This window comes from Hippichthys cyanospilos, chromosome 2 (genome assembly GCF_059441005.1).
Source record: "Hippichthys cyanospilos isolate Australia breed blue-spotted pipefish chromosome 2, RoL_Hcya_1.0, whole genome shotgun sequence".
Lineage (NCBI taxonomy): Eukaryota > Metazoa > Chordata > Actinopteri > Syngnathiformes > Syngnathidae > Hippichthys > Hippichthys cyanospilos.
Window position 1 is genome coordinate 25,709,517 of NC_142370.1, and position 19,467 is coordinate 25,728,983.

A 19,467-nucleotide genomic window follows, 5' to 3' on the forward strand; every position below is an offset into this window, starting at 1 on the left:
TCTAAAAATGTACATTTCCGTGGCAAACTCAGTTACTTTGGGCAGTCTTAGCCCTAAATTGTAATGTTTTCTGAGCAAAAGCTGATGGAACATGTCTAGCACTGTGGTTTTTTGTTTTTTTTTTGCATTAAGCTAAGTGATCTTGCATGTTTATACATGTTTATCTTTCAAAATATATGTTGCCAATATGATAGTGTCATGCTTTCATGTACAGTATTTACTGACTGCATTTGTCACAAGAGACCATTAACAAGCACCATGAAGAAATCAGAAAATCTGAGAAAAGATTTCCATATGTAATTTAATATTACAGGACATATTCATCATTTTCGAGAGATGTCCTGATCCCGATCACGTTCGATCATGGCCTATCACGACATTTTCAGCTGGTTGGAATCAGAGGGAAAACAACGGAGCTTCGAGACAAATGTATTTTATTATTATCATTATTATTATGGTATTACCATATTTAATTTGTATAGTCAAGAAAACAACAATATAAACCAAAGTACACAGATATCATAAAAAGAAAACAGAAATGTGTTTTATAAACACGCAACATCATAACACAGCTAGAAACAGTGGAAGTATACTCATTCAGTGGAAGAACGTCTTGGTCGCTGTCACTGGGAGCTAATGTGAAGCTAGCGTCATGGAACAATAAGTTCAGCAGAAAGCAGCCAAGGGTGGTCATACTCTAAAAGCAAGTTTTGACCCTCAAAAACAGAGCTGAACTTATTGGGGTCCACCAAAATGGTCCTCACAAGTACAATAAGACAGTAAACCCAGGGATTCAGTCCTAAACATATAGCAAAACTAAAGGCGCGCGCACACACACACATACACGCACACATTTAATTTAAAGGATTTAGGTCGACAGATTCTCAAAATTAGGTGACTCGGACTCAGACGGGGTAAAAAAAACGGTGATCGGGACATCGAGCATTTCCTGTTTTCTGCTTGGATTTACTGTTACTGAATATATGCTGTTGGGGTAAAAGTGTGTAAAATAAAAGGTGAACTAAAATAAACCAAGTAAACGTGGTTGCACAAGTGGGGACACCCTCTTAAAACAGCATTGAAATTGAATCAACCACATATAAACATGAGTTTGATTGTTGTCAGCACACAGTTGTCACAATGTTACGGGCCTTTTTTTTTTAACCCTAAATTAAATGCTTGAGCAGGCTCTTCCTGTCATTTATGTCATTTCTGTTGCAGATGCCTGAGGATTTTCTGCTACCACAGACTGATGGTGACTGATGGCTCTTTTGTCATTTGTAAAATTTCAAAATAATGTGTCCCATCCTATTTTTGTAACAAAAATGGCATTTTAACAGGAGTGTGCAGTGTTTTTATATCCACATTTTTTAAGAAATCAACGACATCATCCATTTTCTATACAGCATGTACTGTAAGTCCTGCTCCTCCATTCTCTCCCGTCTGCTCTCTCTCCCTCTCCCTTGATGCTTTCTCGCCAGGTGAAGGAACAATGTGGTCTTTCTTACCTGTTTCAGGGTGTGCATTCCATTTGTACTCAACTAAGTCTCAATCCCACCCCTGTTCAAAGAAGTCTTCATCTGCGTGCAGGTGTTCCACCTCACACAACTTTAGTTTGGGAGGTTTTGAAAGAACACACTTCTTCCATCACGTTTGTTTTTGTCGTTGTTTTGTTGTCATCGCCAGTAGGATCTTAATTGTGTGCATATTTTGAGGGGATTTGTAAAGCAGCAGAGTGACTGAATCATTGACATGGATCATGCCAGACTGTTGGTTTGTGGTTCGTCATGTGGGCAAAGGGGAAATTTGGAGGTTGGGGTGCAAGCATGCTATTGAAGATGCAAGAACTACTTCAGAGGAATATTGCCTTTGAGTGCTCAGAGCCATCCCACTTTTGCTAGCGACACAGTGTGTCACGGAGCAAAGAGAGCAAGACCGTTGAGATAGAAAAGATCGCTTCGAGAAGTCTGGGTCAAAGAGTCCAGAGCAGGATGGTGCTCATCATCTGACATGTTCACTGGGCGAAGACATACATATACAGAATGTTGCTCAGGTATGTAATTCACATTCGACACACTCTCTGTTGGCTGACTGTCAAAGTCATCGCTGAACTAAATGTGACACGACTCGTCCATGGCATATAGCATGTGATGAGAGGAGCGGACTGTTTGTATATATAACTCATGTTCACTTTTATTGCTTGTCATTTTTGCACAAATAAGTGACGTCAAAGTCATTTCAATGCATTTTTGAGTTTACGTTTATGTCAGTATAGCTTTCGGGCACTTTTTTGTCAAGCGTTAGAGAGCGTGACATTTTCTCATGTCAATTAAAAAGTAGCCTATTAATAATAATGATAATCATTGTAAAATTCATATTGCTCATTTTATTCATCGCTAGACACGTGGTCTATGATACATTCAAAGTTAATTTCGTAAACTGTACCCAATTTTATATGTTGCAGAAATCCCTAAGTATTCACCTGCGTCATCAACAAATTAGAAACTAGAATAAGACTCGACAGTTGATGAACAATCACGATCTATCATGGTAACTGATCATTTAAAGCAAAATCCAATTTAAATACACTACCAACATGTAATTAAATAGCACAGCACTCTTTCAGTGCTCATGCAGTTTTGGCAAGTTGTTAGTCTACTAATCAAACATACAGTGACAGTATTATCCATCAAGTTGCAAAAAAAAAAAAAAAAACCTACCAACCTCTCCCTACTTAACATTTGGATTATAGTTATTAGCGCACCAGTGGTCCAAAAAAATGGTAGCCGCTCTTCCATCAGACCTTGACCAGTCTTGCAGAATATGCTGTTTTCCTGCAGATTGTCTTATCACTGGTTGGCACAGCTGATGGGAGGAGTCAACTGTTATGTGATCATAAAAAAAATTCACTGAAAAAAACTGACAGAATTTCTCATGCATTGACCTTAAATAATATATAATAAATTGTAGTTAAGACATTTGACTGCTGACTTTGCAGAGATCCTGTGTTTTTGTTTTTTTTTACATGTGTTTATTTATGCCCAAGTATGGTTTATGTAGAGGCAGATTAGTTGATGACAATTGGTTATTTACTGATGATAACTGAATCCATTTAGGTTGAAGGACTGCAACAAGAGTGTGTCCTAAATGTGTTCGACAGCCAACTACGTGCTCCAACCAAGGGGAACCTGTGAGGTAGGCACGACAAAGACTGACTTAACAGCACGGCACTGTACTGCATTTACTATGGTTATTGCTCTATTTCAAGGTATTAGCCTGCTCCTCAAGCAGGGTGTGTGGGGAAGTGCCTGTGAATTACTTCCCCGGTAGAGCAAATGGGGCTCAACGCTCAGACATGGACGCAGCCTGGCAAGAACTAATGGCCATAACAGAGCTGCAGGTAACTGTGTTTTAATTTTCAAAGGCGGTTTTTTATTGAAATGTATTTTTGGAATGCGGCATTTGCTTGTGCATACTATTTTCTTGTGGAAGAACATTTACTGGGAATCTGAGCTTTCTTTGGGTGTGAAATGAGAAAAATAACATTCCAGAATGACTCCCTCATCTTGCATGCTTTTCCTCCAAAACGTTTGACTTTTAACCCCTTTGCTATCATCCCTTTTTCACACTTAATAGTCATTATTCATTCTGACAGGAAATTCATTTGCATTATTGTAAATAGGATACTATGCGATCACATGCACTCGCAAAAAGTTGGAGATATTAGTGCCTGTTTTTGCGGGCAGGTATCTTTGTGCTCAGCAAGAAAAGCACATCTCAATTTTGCTGGCGACCGATCACTAAATACAAATGACTAAACTCAGAAAACAAGTGAGCTGTAATTGGTTGTTACTTGAACCCCGAGACAGGTGAATTATAACTATAGGATATAACCCCAAAAATACAAATGAAAGAAATATCTATTCCTGATAGAAATGAAGAATCAAGCATGAAAATTTTGAACAATTTCTCAGGTTTACAATTGTTGGTATTTTTGTAGCTTTGTATTTTTTTTTTAACTTTTTTTTTTTAAGTAGTAAGCGTTTCTTGCCTTTTCGATCCTTTCGCATATTTATTCCATAGATAAATCCCCTCCTGAAATACACATTTGCTTTATGTTTGTTCTTGTCTTTTTTTTATGAAAACACCTTCGCCTCTTAGCGCATAACAATTCTTCCTAATTTTGAGCAGCTTTTGGACACCATGGCAAAATTGATAATTGTATACTTTAAAGATCAATGGAGATGTTTTAACTTAAGCTCCATCAGAGGTTTGAAGAAGTTTGAACTTGATAAAAAATCTGGTTTGGTGGCTTCACATAATTTGAGCAATTAATCATTTGTATGGCTTTTTTTGGAATATAAAAATTGTCTGGATGCTTTATAGGAATTAATCCATAACGTCCAACAATATGTCAGCTATGGCAGTAACGTTATGTGTTGATTGCTTCTTTAGAAGATCCTTTGTTTCATATAGGATACTTATAATTTTAGATATTTTTCTCATAATATGATCTATATGTGATTTCCAGCATAACTTTTCATCAATTATTACTCCAAGACATGTGGCATTTACTTTTAACTCTCTCCATTTCAATTGAATCAACAGTAATGTTGACTTGATGTTTAATTTTATCTGGTTCCAAAAATTAAATACTTTGTTTTGCTTAAATTCGATTATAGTTTATTAGTATCAAACCATTTTTTATATTTTTTATTTATTGTATTAAATCATTAATTACATCTTTTTCTATGCTCTTCATATGCTGTTTGAGATTTTCTCCAGAGCAAGATAAAGTCATCTGTAAACAATACCTTCTCAAGAATTTTTGGGACACACTTCTGTTTTGCTCCAATGGTACCTGATAGTATTGTCTCTTGCTTGTTCTTATATTAATTTTTTTTTTATACTTATTTTTAAGCCCGGCATATTTTGTTCTTAAATTCAAGAAACGTTTGTATAACAGTTTTTTTTTTTTTTTTTTTTTTTTTTTACATACATCCTTAACGCCCTGTGTCATCCATGGCTTACTTAAGATAGCATGTAGTCTGCTCACTCTTATTAATGGACAGTGTTTATCATACAGTGAAGTTATAAAATTACAATAATAATTGGTAAGCAAGATTGGGGTCTACATTTGTACATACCTCTGACCAATTTTATTTTCCCAGTTCCATCTGTAAGTCACATGGTGTTCTATGCCTTTTTTCTAATGTACATTGTTTTCATTTTACTTTTGTCAAAATCATTTTTTAATAAGTGCAAAGGTAGGCAGGTAATCACATATCATTTATAATAAGTCCACTTAGTATTTCATAATCTATTTTATTTGTAAATATATTATCAATTACTGTGGCTGTATCTACTGTTATTTTACTTGGTTTTAGGACTAATGGAAAAAGACTGTTAACCCTATGCATAGTACTGATGAAATCATGTGTTTGGTGGCAATTTAGTAAATCCACATTTCGATTTGGCCCAAACTCATCATTTTACGTGGCCCGCGAAATGCTGATTTGACTTCAAGTTTCTGACTGAATTGCGAAATTTGCATGTTGTCTTTAACTTTTAAAAACCCGGGGGTAAAAAACAAGCATTTTTAGTTAATATTGTTTGGGTTGGCAAATTATGCCACAGCTATGCAGAACACTCAATACACTCTCTCACACACCTTTAAACAGCATTCGCATCAAGCATCATTGCATATTTTATAGGTATTTTCTTTTTATTTTGTAGTACAATTGATTGTGCCATCAAATAAATGTAAAGGTTTAGAATGTAGAATGTAGCAGCTTGTGCTGCTATGCAACACAAGGATGGAGAGTGTGGATAGGCAGCTAGCTACATAGAAGTGATAGACCAAACTGACAATAGAGGACACAGAAAATTACACAATGTTGGTGGTACACAACGGAGTGGGTGAAATATTTGAAAGGTTTGTCAAGTCAACGTTTCTGTACAATATGTTCTGTGCGGCCCCAAGAGTCCAAATGCTCTCTGGAAAACACCCTAAAAGCAAAATATTGTAAATACAATAAAAACAAAATCCACCTGGTAAAATCTAATAATGGTTCGGCTTACAAAACTCACATGACTAGAACCTGGAAAAAGCTGCTGTTAATATCATTTTACTTTATTTGCAACTTTGCCTATCTTAAAAAACCTCTACCAACTCACCTGGCCTTATTGATGTTGCAGGGCCTGGAGACATCGACTGAAAGCTCCTTTGAAACAACACAATACCAAAACAATGGGACAATGGTTTCTATGGGCACATACGGGACTGACAACCGCCAGACCGTGCCTGTTCCTGCTGTGTTCGACATGGGCACGACGGATGCGTATGATGGAGGTTACTCTGAAGTAACCACTGTCTGTCATCGTCCAAGCACCGGCGTAGTGCCATCCTATGAGCAATCTGCACCATACCTCAAACAGAGAAATGTGTCTGTCTCATCACATCCCCACCACTCTCTTGAGGCCCTCGCGGAACAGATCAGCTCATCGAGTACCAGTCAAGGTAACATAAGGGCCAACAGCAGTCTTCCTCAGGGTTCAGGTCTGAATATGAGATGGACAGCACTAAGGCAAAACTCATTTACTCGTGGAGCTGATGATCTAGAGTCTGACTCCGGCCTCTCTCTGGGCTCCAGCCCACCTTTGGCCTCACCAGAAAACTCTGCCGCTGGTTTAGCAGGTTACAGGGGTGTGGACATACCGGTTACATTCAGTGATGGCGAACCAGAAAGCGTCGCCGACCACAACAGAAGAGCACACAATTACCAGACAAACTATAACCAGCCGGACTCTTATCTTTGCACTGACGCACAACCATCTTATTTCACATATCAACAGCACTCGAGCCATTCGTGTTACAACGCAATAAATCTGCGAGTAGCGAAATACAAGCCCTCCAGTGAACTTTACAACCCTGAGGTAGCCAGCAGAGGGAGCTGGCAACTCGCCTTGAATTCAAAAGCTGAGGGAAGCGTACAGACCACGGCGAGCAGGGATGAGAGGCGGGCCGTGGCGTTGAAGATTCCCTTCCCAATGGAAAAGATCATCAATCTGCCGGTGGATGACTTCAACGAGCTCCTGACGCAGTACACCCTGACTGATGCCCAACTGACACTGATTAAGGACATCAGGCGAAGGGGCAAGAACAAAGTGGCTGCCCAAAACTGCCGCAAGCGCAAGCTGGACAGCATAATCACTCTTGAAAGAGAGCTGGGTCAGCTGCAGGCTCAGAAAAACAGCCTGGTACAGCAGAGATTAGAATTCCAGCGGAGCTTGACATTCATCAAGTGTCACCTCACTGAACTCTATAAGGAGGTCTTTGCTCACCTGAGAGATGAAACCGGGCAACCTTATTCGACAGACGAGTACTATTTACAACAGATGGCGGACGGTCAAACATACTTAGTGCCTCATACGCTGATGCACAATAAAGAATGCTAACATTTGGTATGTTGTATCGATATGCAAATATTACGTTAAGTTGCCACCTTTGGCGCTTTCCATGCTCTACAAGTAAAACACAACTTCCTTTTAAGAAAATAAAGTTTATTTTTTTTTAAAGAAAACATGTTATAAAAAAGCAGTAAAAAAATAAAGTAATTCATTAAAAACTTTGTCTGTCATTCTTCAGCATCCTGCAAGACAAACAGTCAGAGCATGAAGCATGCAGACTTCAAAACAGAACAAGCGTATGCAAAAAGTCTAACCTTCTGTGTGCAAGAGCATGACTACCTTAATTAGCCATTGCCAGTTATATGAGGGCGGTCCACTACGCGCACTTGCATGATGCCTGAAATTAGAAATGGGGGAGAAAAAGAAAAACAATCCTCAATGCACATTCAAAAATGATTCCCAGCATGCAAATATTGAGACAATGTAATTAGGATGCCCATTTACCAACGTTTGTGAGAACAGTTTAGTCATTACAGTGCCACACATCTGACTACCACAGCTACATGATAAAGCAAGGTGTACTGTCAGTAGTTGAGAAGTCTGGTCTTACCTACAAGAAGCATATATGGCTTTGGTAGCTGCTGCCTTGCTAGCCTCAGGATTCTGTTCTCACTCTCCCCTGCTTCAATGATCCTGGCGATGATTGCTACTTCTCTCCCTCAGCTGGCTTCCATGGCTAGCCTCAAAGACTGCATGTAAGCTAGCATCACCCAGATGATCTGTGTAGCACTCTTGGGTAGACTTTGTACCCTCTGCGGACAACCTTTTTGCACAGCACCAGTCATCCCTCAACCAGTAGAGACCTACATTGTGAAAGCTCATTCATTCAGGTTTGCTCACACCGCAATGATGTATCTCGCCCCAACTATACAGTTTGCAGCAAGTTTTACACCGTCCCTTGTCCCAAAACTAAAGGAGGCTAAGAAAAGTTTGCAAAAAGACTGAAGTTTGTTTATTTCAGCTCAACTTTGATGCAGTTACAAATAAAACCAGAGATTAAGGACAAAATATCTACATAAAACCCTCATTGGAATGGTTGCTTTCCAGGAACAGGTAAAAAAAAAATTAAAAGAAAGAACAAATAAAAAATAAAAACACAAAAACGCTTAATTGAAGACCCTCCATGATTTTTTTTTTTTTTTTTTTTTAAATCTAATATATGTCTCTTGCAGCAGCAGTAACCTGCCACATGTTTGGCTGAGCAGATATAGGAGGTACCCCTGCAGCTGCCCTGTCACTTCCTCTCCTCTTGCTGTCACTTCCTCTCCTAAGTACTCAGCCCTGTTGAACAATACGGAACAAAATTGTTAACCGTGCGCTGACTTCATACGACCTGAGATCCAGTGATTTTTTTCTTTTTTTCTTCAATAGGGTATGAGCACGGAACTACGGATCCCTGTTACTACAAAGACTGTAAAGTTGGTGGCCTTGGTATGAAATACTCACCACGTCTATCCTCTCAAAACCGCCCATGACGTCCATAGCCACTGTTTGAGCCTCCACCATATCCACCTGGGGGGGGGGGGGGGGGGGGGGGGGAAGACACACCACCATTTATGTGTATTAAGTCTCAACATGGCACAATAAACTTTCTAATCCATGGGCTACATTGAACCGGAGCATGTTAAACACTACAGAAAGTATGAAATCCAAATTTGGTTTTAATCAGTATGTTAACTTCTAAGGAACAACAATATTACAGGTCAATATGACTTGGAGGTGTGTTTATTATCCAAGTGTCAGATGGAGGGGGGGGGGGGTAGTATTACAATCACTAATGGTTATAAATGCAGTGATCTGAAAAAAAAAAAAAAAAAAAAACACACACACACACTTAAATAGGCACTGCAACATTCAAAAAAGTCAGTTGACCAACCACTCACCGTAGTTCCTGCCACCACCACCGCCGCCATAGCTGCTCTTCATTGGCCCAAAGTTAGACGACTGGGAATCATAGTGACCCATGTTGTTGTAGCTGCCGCCGCCACCAGAGCTGCCTGCAATACACATTACATTATTATTTTACAATCAAACGTGTCAAGATTCCGCAAGAGACAGAATTTACCATAACCATTGCTGTCATAGTTATTTCCACCATAGCCTCCTCCCTGGTTGTAGCCCTGGTTATAACCACGGCTCCCTCCATTGTTATATCCACTTCCATAACCTAAGAAACAAGTACAATTCAGTACAGAAGTCCCAAAAAAGTGATTTAGTCTAAATCTGTCACACACACACACACACAACATATTTACCACAGTCGTTGCCGTTGTAATGGCTGTCTCCATATCTTCCCCTGCCGCCTGGAGCGATAATGCCAGGTTAATAACGACCAGCACTCTACATCTGCAGTGGTGTACACTATGCTCACCTTGATTAAAACCTCTGTCGTAGTCATAGGGTCTTCCACCTCCACCTCCACCACCACCACTCCGTCCACCTGAATATCCTGTAAAAGACTTATGTTAGGAAGGGAGGTCATGCACATAATATTACCTATAGAAGCAGCAACTACCTCCTCTCATTCCAGAAGACTGCATTTCTTGTCGTGGAAGGGCCTTTCTAACTTCGCAATTGTGGCTGTTAATGGTGTGATATTTCTGAACTGCAGAGAAGAGAAAAAAAAATACATGCAGGGTAAGGGCGCAGCATTTTTTACCAGTTACTCCAAGCTGCAGAACATCGCACTTACTGACAATCCTATCGACTGCGTCATGGTCATCAAAAGTCACAAACGCAAAACCCCTTTTCCTTCCAGTGTTACGATCCTCCATGATTTCAATGGCCTCAATCTTGCCAAATTGCTCGAAATAGTCGCGCATGTGTTGGTCCTCTGTGTCCTCCTTAATACCCCCAACAAATATTTTCTTGACGGTTACATGAGCGCCTGGTCGATTGGAGTCCTGCAATTGGGAACCTCAAATAAACACAAACCCTTCCCCCATCCGACCACATCAAAAATCACAAACATGGTTACAAAACACTTTTTACCTCTCTGGACACAGCCCGCTTGGGCTCAACCACCCTTCCGTCCACCTTATGGGGACGGGCTGCCATAGCAGCATCAACCTCCTGTACTGACGAGTAGGTGACAAAGCCAAAACCCCTGGACCTCCGGTTACTGGAATCTCTCATGACCTGAGCCGGAAGAAGAGATATTTAAAAACACGAGGTAAAAATAATCACACGAAAAATAACACGCGCAATTTAGTGACAACGAATTCACTTACCACGCAATCGGTAAGACTACCCCATTGTTCAAAATGGGCTCGCAAGCTGTCATCGGTTGTCTCGAAACTCAATCCTCCGATGAATAGCTTGCGGAGCTGCTCCGGTTCGCGAGGAATCTACATAATAGGAAAAGCAAGCCATGGGAGTCAGCATCTCGCATGACCTTAGCGTTGTACAATACGCATCCAGAGAATATCATTCAGCCTCTGCTTTTCTAGCCGAAGAAGCGCATTCAATCTCGGAATAAACAGCGAAGGTCCCGTGTTGCAATCGAGTTCTGGGTGGGGGAGGGCGACACCGCCGCCATTACGCCACAGTAGCTTGACTTATCGATGCCCAATAGTTGCTGCCGAAATCGCACTCGCAACATTACATGGTGCAGAGTATTGGATGCTTTAGTTGCGACAAAAGAGATATAACCCCCAACATCGGGATAGTACAGTCATTTCTAAATCTTAACAACAATAGGCCACGAGGCTTGGGCTCTTATAAAATGGCGGCTCTGCGGTTCGCGTATTTGAAATGAGCAAACACGAAGAAAAACACGTAACCCGTGGGGTACAGTTCTAGCTTTTAATGCGACGCCGGAAAAATACTCACGTCTTTGGACATCTTGCTTGCAGAACAATTCAAACCGGCGCACTTATATTTCACTGAAGAAGGCGAACTGCGTCAGGCAAGCTAAGATTGCCTCCCAACAGTAGAATAAATAGTAACCGATCCACCTCTTCGGCTCGGCGATTGGTTAGTGATTCCCGCTAAGGTATGACGACACTCAAACAAGCGTAGTCATTGGACAATATTCTGTCATTCACAATGACCTCCAATCGCTCCAAGAGGTAGGCGTGTACGCGTCCGCCAGACAAGATGTGTGTCGAGTACTTTAGGCATCAGTATTATAAAACATACAGTTTTAATTTCAAATGGCGTTAGTGCGTATACATATATCTTTGTCAATTAAATTAGTCAACCGCATTTCGTTTTTGATGCACTAAACGTCATTCAAGCCGTTATTGTACTTCTTATTCGCGGTATCCACAATACTCACTGTAACGATACATATGCATGTTCGTTTTTATTTTTATTTTTTTCATGCATTAATCATTCAAGATTTGCCCGATGGTGCGAATGGGGAGCAATGTTTGAAAAGACTAATAGCTGTCGGTGAATATAGGTCACAAGCTGAGTGAGGGGCGGATACTTTCATTGTCAGCATTAAGGCGCGCTTTTCACGCACTGGGGCAAGCAAGCGCACAGTACCTTTATGTGATCTAGTGCTGTATGCTAAGTTAGCTTCAGCCGTACTCCCAAAACAAGCGTCTCATCACCTTGTAGTCGCTCGCCACGGATGGTCAACGCGTTTACAAGGTAAGCAAACGCGTCAGCATCCCACCGGAGAGCACGGCTGTAAGTAGCGCGATGTTTATGCGCTGCTTCGTTGTTAGCTGAGCCCAAGCGAAGAGTCTACCCGCGTTAGCACGTTTACCTTGCTGTTACCCATTGATTAGTAAGCTAGCTTCAATCAGCATGGTATCAATTTTGTTTTGTGTCTTGGGGATGGCAGTGCAGGATATTGATCGTTATTGCCGTTTTAACTTGAGCCTCACATTTTATTTCCCTAGAAAACGGATGCACATAATTGTTATGATCGCAATGCTATCCCTGAGCAGTTAGCCTATATTTTCCCCCCAACTTGATGCATTTTTTTTTAGTACAATGTGTTTTCAGGTTCATTTTCACATGGCTTGTTTTGCTAGTGCTCGTTTTTTTTTTTTACACAGTGTTGTAGATTACTGCTTGTTACTGGAACTAGTGTTTTTTTTTTTATTTCTGTTGTGTGATCAAGAAAGTCTCCGTCTTTGTGGGAACCCGAACTATTCAAGGCCCATTTTATTTGTAAGCATCTCAAATTGAATTTGTATTTTCAGAAAGTGCGACTTCACCGAAACGTCTTGTAGAGTTCTCTGCTAACCAACTTTGCAATGGGCAAAAAGTCTCGTGAAGACGACTCATCATCATCAGATGAAGAAGAGTACGTGGTGGAGAAAGTCCTGGACAGGAGGGTGGCAAAAGGCAGAGTCGAGTTCTTCCTCAAGTGGAAAGGATATTCAGAGTAAGTTTTGTTGCGTGTTCAAATACTGCCCCCCCCCAAAAAAAGTGTGTGTGTGTGTGTGTTTAATAAAAATAAAAAAAAAAAAAAAAAAAAAATATATATATATATATATATATATATATATATATATATATATATATATATATATATATATATATATATATATATATATATATATATACACAGTACACAAGTACATACATAACTATGGGTCAGTCAAAAGCACTGATGCGATACATAATTCACTACTCGGTTAAAAAAAAACATTTTGTTTTCCAAATAATTGAATTTAACAAGATAAATGATGAATTTCCATCCTTGTAAAAAAAATAAAATAAAATAAAACATTGGTTTTACTCAAGAGCACAGAAAATACTTCACAAAAATATGGAGATAAAATTCTGCTAAACTGTTGATAAATCCATCCATCCATTTTTTAAGAGCCGCTTGTATTCACAAGCGGCGCGGGCTCGCTGGTGGTGTCTGTCCCAAATGGCTTTGGGCACTAGGTGGGAAAGACCCTGAACTGGTTGCCAGCCGATTGCAGGGCACACAGAGATGAACAACCATTCACTCACCTAAGGACAATTTAGTATGTGCCTGAAGAGAACACACGCGGGCTTGGGGAGAACATAGAAACTCCACACAGAAAGGCCGGAGTGAGGTGGATTTGAACATGGGCATCGACACCCTGTTGATAATTCTTTTAAAGCAAATGTTTGCAATCTTTAACATAAACATACTGCTTTTTTGAGGGATCACAGAAATCTAAAAATATGTTATGTTACTAGAATGAAATTCTTAGTGTTTTTTTTTTTTTTTTTTTTTTTTAAGGTGAAGGACTGTCTCTAAATCAGTTGTACCCAATCACTGGTTTGCGGACTGGTCCTGGGCCACGGCCCACCTGACATCTGCCCTCAAGCTTGTCCCATGTAATGGTAATTATTGAAAGTAAGATTAGGGCCAATATTAAAAATGCACATGTGTGCGTCAAAACTCTGCTTATGTGGATGGCAGATCAATCTTCCTCGAATGCGTCCTGTATTTGGGGAATTGCGGTACCTTCCTCGGGCAATGTTAGAAGGCCTTGGTGATTATATCTTCGAGGGTCGTGACGTATGAGCAGCTGCAAGCTGTGACAAAATTTATGAAATCACTCATCAACAAAAGAAGGCAAGACTATAAAATAGAAGCACCCAGGTGATGAAGTGGATAGAAAAAATTCAAGTGGATCTTGCTCAGCCTTGCCTGCCTGCCCACGTAACATTTGCAATTAAGCCGCTACAAAATAGCAGTTTCAGTCAACCACAGTCGCCGGAGTAACAATCAATCACGTTATCAGAAGATCATGCACATTTGTAAGTACCAATGATTTTAACCTTGTATTTAGGCTCATTTTGTTCGAATTTTTTTTCAGATGTGCTCATTATTCCCGAGAGAGTCATTTTCAGTTTTTTGAACAAGCGCTTTTTTCTTCCAAAAAATGATGACCAACATATGTGTGCGTCCTATAAAAAGTAACTTAAAAATTAGATTTTTTTTTTTTTTTTTTAATTCGACGCCATTCAAGGAGGACTGATCTGTCAGCCACATAAGCGGCGTTTTGACGCACAGATGTGCATTTTTACATCGGCCCTATTCTTACTTCCGATATTTACCATAACGGGACGAGTTTGAGGGCGGACATCAGGTGCCTGCTGAGGTTGTTACGGCATTATTTTCAATTAAAGTGACCAGACTGAACCACGGTCCGAGTCCATCCTTGTTCATGCACAGGAATGGTACTAAAACTGAGAGGATCATTTGAAAGTCATGATGTCTCCGGCTGATTCAATTAAGAATGCACTGGTAAGCGAACATGGGAAGGTATTCCTTTCGCCGGACTTGTTTATTAATTGCAATCTTTTGGAATATAAAGACAATCATAAACTTGGTGAAACATGGATGATGCCCAACTTCGGGTATTTATCTTAAAACAAACTCGCGTCGCAATGATAAGGGAAAAAACTGCTTTGAGTTCATTCAGTTACACCGGCGAGTTCACTGACCGCTTCCTGCATGAGATCTGAAACAATTAAACGCAACAAATTTCTAACTTACGGTTATGAACAAAAGAAGATATAGAGTTTACAAAAGATGCGATTTATTCTATTTTGCTATAGTTTTTACATTGTTGCCAAAGGGTAGGTGCGTCTTATACATGGTCACATAGAAAACACCAGACGTTGACACCAAAATTGAGGCATCTTATACACGGGGGCGTCTTATTTTTTGGCAGTTACGATATTTGTAATGTGTGTAATTTTTTGTTAGTGTTGTTGTATTATTTTTATTTCAATAGTTGTTCTATTCATATGATAAAAAAAAAAAAACAACCCCTCATTCATTCGCTATACAAGTATTGCTTTTTTTCCTCATAAGAAAGATAAATGTTGTGCCTTTTTCCCCTCAAAAGTGGGCATGTTCTACTACATGTTGTTACATGAAAGGCAATTGTTTTGAACGTGATCGTGTGGAAATTTCTCCTATCAAGGGTCCTTGGAACACAAAGGTGGTTTTTTTTTTTAAAGAAAACTCATGCATATAATATACATATATTTTTAAATGATGTACAGTACTTAGTGGCCCTGTTGACCCATATTGTGATTTGTTCTCAGCAAGCACAACACATGGGAACCAGAGAAGAACCTCGACTGCCCAGAGCTCATTTCAGAATTTATGAAGACTTACAAAAAAAGTGGGAGCACTACCCCAAGTACTGCACCCAGCAAGACCAGCGCAGCCCCGTCAGGACGTGTGAAAGACTCCAGCGGCTCAAAGAAAAGGAGCTCAGATGATGACGACGATGAGGGTGGAAGCAAACCTAAAAAGAAAAAGGAGGTAATACCTGCCTTATCATCCTCCATTGCTTCTGCTTGCACAGGTCTTGTACTGTATGATTTATTGGGAACTATTTTTCCTTTCTTAACAAGCTGTATAGTCACACCCCAAAATCCAGTTTTCTCTCCATATGTAGTGTTTGCGTTTCTTCTCAGGACGAAATCCTTGTGGCCCGTGGCTTCGAGAAGGGTCTTGAGCCAGAAAAAATCATTGGAGCAACAGACTCCTGTGGCGATTTGATGTTTTTAATGAAGTGGTACGTATTTTTTTGCATGCTTATTTCAGTACAGCTTTTACCAACCCATATTATTCATGCACTTGCTCTATTTGAACACTACACCTTTTTTGAATAATAGAATAGCATTTTCAGGTCACTTTGAAGTCGCTGTGTTTGATACATTTGAAGTTATTTTACACAACTCATAGAAGTCACCATTTTGGGATGATTTATAAATGTAAGGGTACATACAGATCATCAACTACGTACAATTTAGAGTATAAAATGAACCGAACGTGGCTGTTTTTGGAGCGCTGGCTCAAGATTGTAAATCTAAGGCAACTGGCAAAAACACAGAGTATCTAACCTTCACGCAAGATTGTCAGAACAAAGATTAAACCCTGGGGCCGATGAGTAAGATTCGACACTGACCTAACCCTAACCCTAACTGAGGTGCAGAGGAACCAAGCGAAGCCATACATTTTGAAATATATATGTAGTGCGCTCCATTTAGCCCGCGTCAGTAACGCATCATTTTTGCCATGGGAAGCACACTTTCAAATCAACGTGCGTCCTCTGGACGCAACGTTTTTTGGAGGGAAGCTGTGAAACACTTGGTTCACACAAGGCAATTTCAACCAGCAGTGGGAGCCTGCTCTCGATGTGACTTCTACTCTTTGCTGGTCTTCGCCAATCACGTTTTCACGTTCTTGTCCCGGTTTGTCTGCTTGAGTTGCCACTGTAAATTACCGCAGCTATGCTTTAGCTACTATCACGCAGCGTTTTTGATCTCGTTCGATAGATAGTTGATGTCGTTCGAGACGTTAGCGGCGTATCGAGCTAAAGTGTGAGTCAAGAAGGCAAACCTATTGAACTTTCCCCACCGTCCAAACATTGAAAGTCGGCTGTCGGGGAGTTTTTTGGCTTTCGAAAACAAGACTCTCATTGACATAAAATGACAGGATCCACATTGTGCTATTTATCAATACACATAATAGTTGAAAGATTGATTTGAAATAAACTACTGGACTACTGCCATTCGATGGCAGGTAATTTCAAATCAGTCATCTTTCAAAATATTTTTGTGCATTTGTACTATAAACAAAACTGTTTATATAATCTACAAAAATGTCTGATTCCCAAAAGATTTAGAATTTATACATTTTAGAGCAGTCATTTGAGAACGCTGATATTTTTGTTCAAGGTTATCATAACGTCAGATTCGGACATGGTCTCATGCCTACTCGCAAACATACAAAATAGTAATATGTTACAATTGTGAATGACATTTCTCCCGACAGGCTCAGAGATGAACAAACTAGCTCACGTTGAATGATTTGCACATAAAGTTTAGACGCTCACTTGAAAAGGTTTATTTTCATCTCTTGTTCTTTATAAATGCACTGAGAAATATTAATCATTTTCACTTGGGCAACATTTTAAAAAATTTTTGTTTCATCTTATTTTGTAATGTAAAAGGTAAAAAACTTAAAGCTAATTTCAAAAAGTAGCAGTTGTCCATGTCTTATTTTGGGGGGAATAACGAATCAAGACTTGGTTAAAAAAACAAAAAAGGCACTTTTCCTTTTTTATTCTCCCTTCCAAAGCAGACTGAAAGTTTGTTTATTCTTTGCACATCAACAGATTGAAGCAGAGATCATTTTTGCGTGAATTGAATGATTTTGAATCAAATTCTGAATTGAATCGGAGACCCCCAAATCGAAAATTGAGTTGTCCTAATTTTGTCCTTTTTATTGCGCAATGTTTGGCCATAATTTTTTTAATGAGTAAAAATGCTACTTTTTAGCTTCAACATGACCAAGGATAACCATAAATCCTGAATTTGCACTGTAGAACATTCACAGATTTCGATTACAACAAAGAAGAACCTATTTGCAGATAGGTAGCAGTCCAGTACTATAATCAAGTTTAAGTACATGTGGAGTCATGGAGTCGCATGCACTTGCGGTCGGCCCGGTAGACCGCAAAACATCAGGTCCATAGCTCAGGGATGAGGTGAAGATCGCTGGTGAAATGATTGTAAATTTGCAGTCCAATGTCAAAAAGTACACCAAACGCTTTATGATGGAAAAGCCGAGCCGTTCTGCACAAAGAGACTCGAAAGGAGCCGGAACGTCACTTTGCAAACTCGAGTTGTACACGTGCCGCTGCCATGTTGCCAGATCAACGCTTTAACTTCCCTGCCAAGCACATCCGATTCTTCTTCTGGGGAGGAGTTTCCTTCGTGAAAAAATGAGGCAACGGCGGGAAAACACTCCCCACTGATACACTTCCTGTTGAAACCTCCGGATATAAGAAAACACACGCTGGGATTGAAATGAGAAGCAAAGGACAATTTACAATATTTCATAGCAATGGAAATCACGCGGACTAGTTTACATAATCGACGCCGTGGACAACGTTGTGTCGGTGGCAGCCCTATCACACGTGAAGACAAACTACCACTCGGGCTCACATTTGTGCTTCTTAGATGAATGAGACGTTGAGATGGGCAGTACCAACTTCCAGTTCTTGCTAAACTTTTTTACACGCCAACAGGAAAGATTCGGATGAGGCGGATCTTGTGCTCGCAAAGGACGCCAATCTCAAGTGCCCGCAGATCGTTATCGCCTTCTACGAGGAGCGCCTCACCTGGCACGAAGACAGCGACAAGAAGGAGAAGGACGCAGTCAGCGCGTGAGTTGCTCACCTCCAAAGGAAAGGAAAACTTCTCCAACAGGGACAACCTTGAGTCAGACATTTTTACCCCCAAACCGCATCCCATATTCTGTACATTGTCCAAGAAAGACGCTAATACAGTGGACACAGACCGTCAGCCAAGACCCACTGCTCTCTAAGACCAATCTTTTTGTCACACACGTTTTATCTAATGAGAAGCTGCAGCCTCTGTCACCAGCGATTGTGGTCTGCCATCTTGTGGCCGAAAATGTCCAACTGCTCAGTTTCTTGACTCAAGGCCTTTCTGATGGCAAGTCTGCAGTTTTCATTTCTAAATATTAGTATGAATTCATGGACATTTTAATGGGTTGATTAGTCATTTTTGCTGGACACTTTAGAATGTTACCCGATCGGGTGTATTCCTGCTGCAAGGATACATTTCATTAGCAAACATTCTTCGGTGTTTTACAAATAAAGTGTTTACCAAGATGAGTGACGGTTTTAAGTGGGTGTCATGTGTTCCATATTAGTTTTTAGGGCCAAATATGTTTTTACTGAGCTTTATTTTACTTAGCAACGAAGCCTTCAATACTGTAGTTATGGTGTGACAGTCTTTATACGTTTTTTTGTTCAACATTGCAGACTCTTAACAAAGAGAGTCGTTCATTTTGTGATGTTACAACAAAGTATGGTGAACTTTAATAAATTGTTTCGATGTTGAAATTGCTGTTGGATTTTACTTTTAATTGCAAACATTTTTAAGATGCGTTCAGGAGTAGTTTTTTTTTTTAACTTTTACAATTGCAGTGCAAGGAAGTGAATTTATGCTGAAAATATAAAATACAAGGGATTTTGCAACATTCCGTTCGAACAGTTG

At 39.9% G+C, this 19,467-nt stretch overlaps 3 protein-coding genes across 6 annotated transcripts; 2 read left to right on the top strand and 1 right to left on the bottom strand.

Annotated features, from left to right (window-relative positions):
- The first annotated feature begins 1,896 nt into the window (after positions 1-1,896).
- On the top strand, positions 1,897-8,587 carry nfe2 (nuclear factor, erythroid 2). The gene is made up of 4 exons (XM_088439821.1): positions 1,897-2,053; positions 3,117-3,195; positions 3,269-3,400; positions 6,199-8,587. Exons 2-4 carry the CDS (start codon positions 3,148-3,150, stop codon positions 7,456-7,458), a joined length of 1,440 nt encoding a protein of 479 aa, XP_088295947.1. The 5' UTR covers positions 1,897-2,053; positions 3,117-3,147; the 3' UTR covers positions 7,459-8,587.
- Positions 7,543-11,464, bottom strand: LOC148428007 (heterogeneous nuclear ribonucleoprotein A1-like). Of its 3 annotated transcripts, none has more exons than XR_015868496.1 (12): positions 11,302-11,464; positions 10,701-10,817; positions 10,462-10,608; positions 10,163-10,373; positions 9,986-10,075; positions 9,842-9,919; positions 9,726-9,773; positions 9,536-9,637; positions 9,354-9,467; positions 8,917-8,982; positions 7,750-7,807; positions 7,543-7,652 (listed from the first exon to the last, which is right to left on the bottom strand). XR_015868496.1 is itself a non-coding variant. In XM_088439831.1 (11 exons), the coding sequence occupies exons 1-10, from the start codon at positions 11,311-11,313 to the stop codon at positions 8,930-8,932; spliced, it is 972 nt and encodes a 323-aa protein (XP_088295957.1). In that variant the 5' UTR covers positions 11,314-11,464; the 3' UTR covers positions 8,400-8,751; positions 8,917-8,929. The 3 variants fall into 3 exon arrangements, 1 of the variants encoding a protein (XP_088295957.1); XR_015868495.1 differs by having other exon boundaries at positions 7,725-7,807; XM_088439831.1 differs by lacking the exons at positions 7,543-7,652; positions 7,750-7,807 and adding an exon at positions 8,400-8,751.
- cbx5 (chromobox homolog 5 (HP1 alpha homolog, Drosophila)) lies at positions 10,510-19,313 on the top strand. Of its 2 annotated transcripts, none has more exons than XM_088439860.1 (5): positions 10,510-10,642; positions 12,630-12,814; positions 15,472-15,694; positions 15,850-15,950; positions 18,471-19,313. In XM_088439860.1, the coding sequence occupies exons 2-5, from the start codon at positions 12,684-12,686 to the stop codon at positions 18,610-18,612; spliced, it is 597 nt and encodes a 198-aa protein (XP_088295986.1). In that variant the 5' UTR covers positions 10,510-10,642; positions 12,630-12,683; the 3' UTR covers positions 18,613-19,313. The 2 variants fall into 2 exon arrangements, with proteins under 2 accessions (XP_088295986.1, XP_088295979.1); XM_088439853.1 differs by lacking the exon at positions 10,510-10,642 and adding an exon at positions 11,564-12,069.
- The last annotated feature ends 154 nt before the right edge of the window (positions 19,314-19,467 follow it).

Bases quoted from the DNA above. Each gene is read 5' to 3' on its own strand.
- nfe2 (XM_088439821.1), top strand. From the start codon at position 3,148: ATGTGTTCGACAGCCAACTACGTGCTCCAACCAAGGGGAACCTGTGAG. The intron at 3,196-3,268 runs GTAGGCACGACA...CTCTATTTCAAG, and splicing joins AACCAAGGGGAACCTGTGAG to GTATTAGCCTGCTCCTCAAG. The intron at 3,401-6,198 runs GTAACTGTGTTT...TTGATGTTGCAG, and splicing joins TGGCCATAACAGAGCTGCAG to GGCCTGGAGACATCGACTGA.
- LOC148428007 (XM_088439831.1), bottom strand. The intron at 10,609-10,700 runs GTAAGTGAATTC...CTTCCGGCTCAG, and splicing joins GTAGTCTTACCGATTGCGTG to GTCATGAGAGATTCCAGTAA. The intron at 10,076-10,162 runs GTAAGTGCGATG...TCTTCTCTGCAG, and splicing joins CGCAGTCGATAGGATTGTCA to TTCAGAAATATCACACCATT.
- cbx5 (XM_088439860.1), top strand. From the start codon at position 12,684: ATGGGCAAAAAGTCTCGTGAAGACGACTCATCATCATCAGATGAAGAA. The intron at 12,815-15,471 runs GTAAGTTTTGTT...ATTTGTTCTCAG, and splicing joins AAGTGGAAAGGATATTCAGA to CAAGCACAACACATGGGAAC. The intron at 15,695-15,849 runs GTAATACCTGCC...GTTTCTTCTCAG, and splicing joins AACCTAAAAAGAAAAAGGAG to GACGAAATCCTTGTGGCCCG.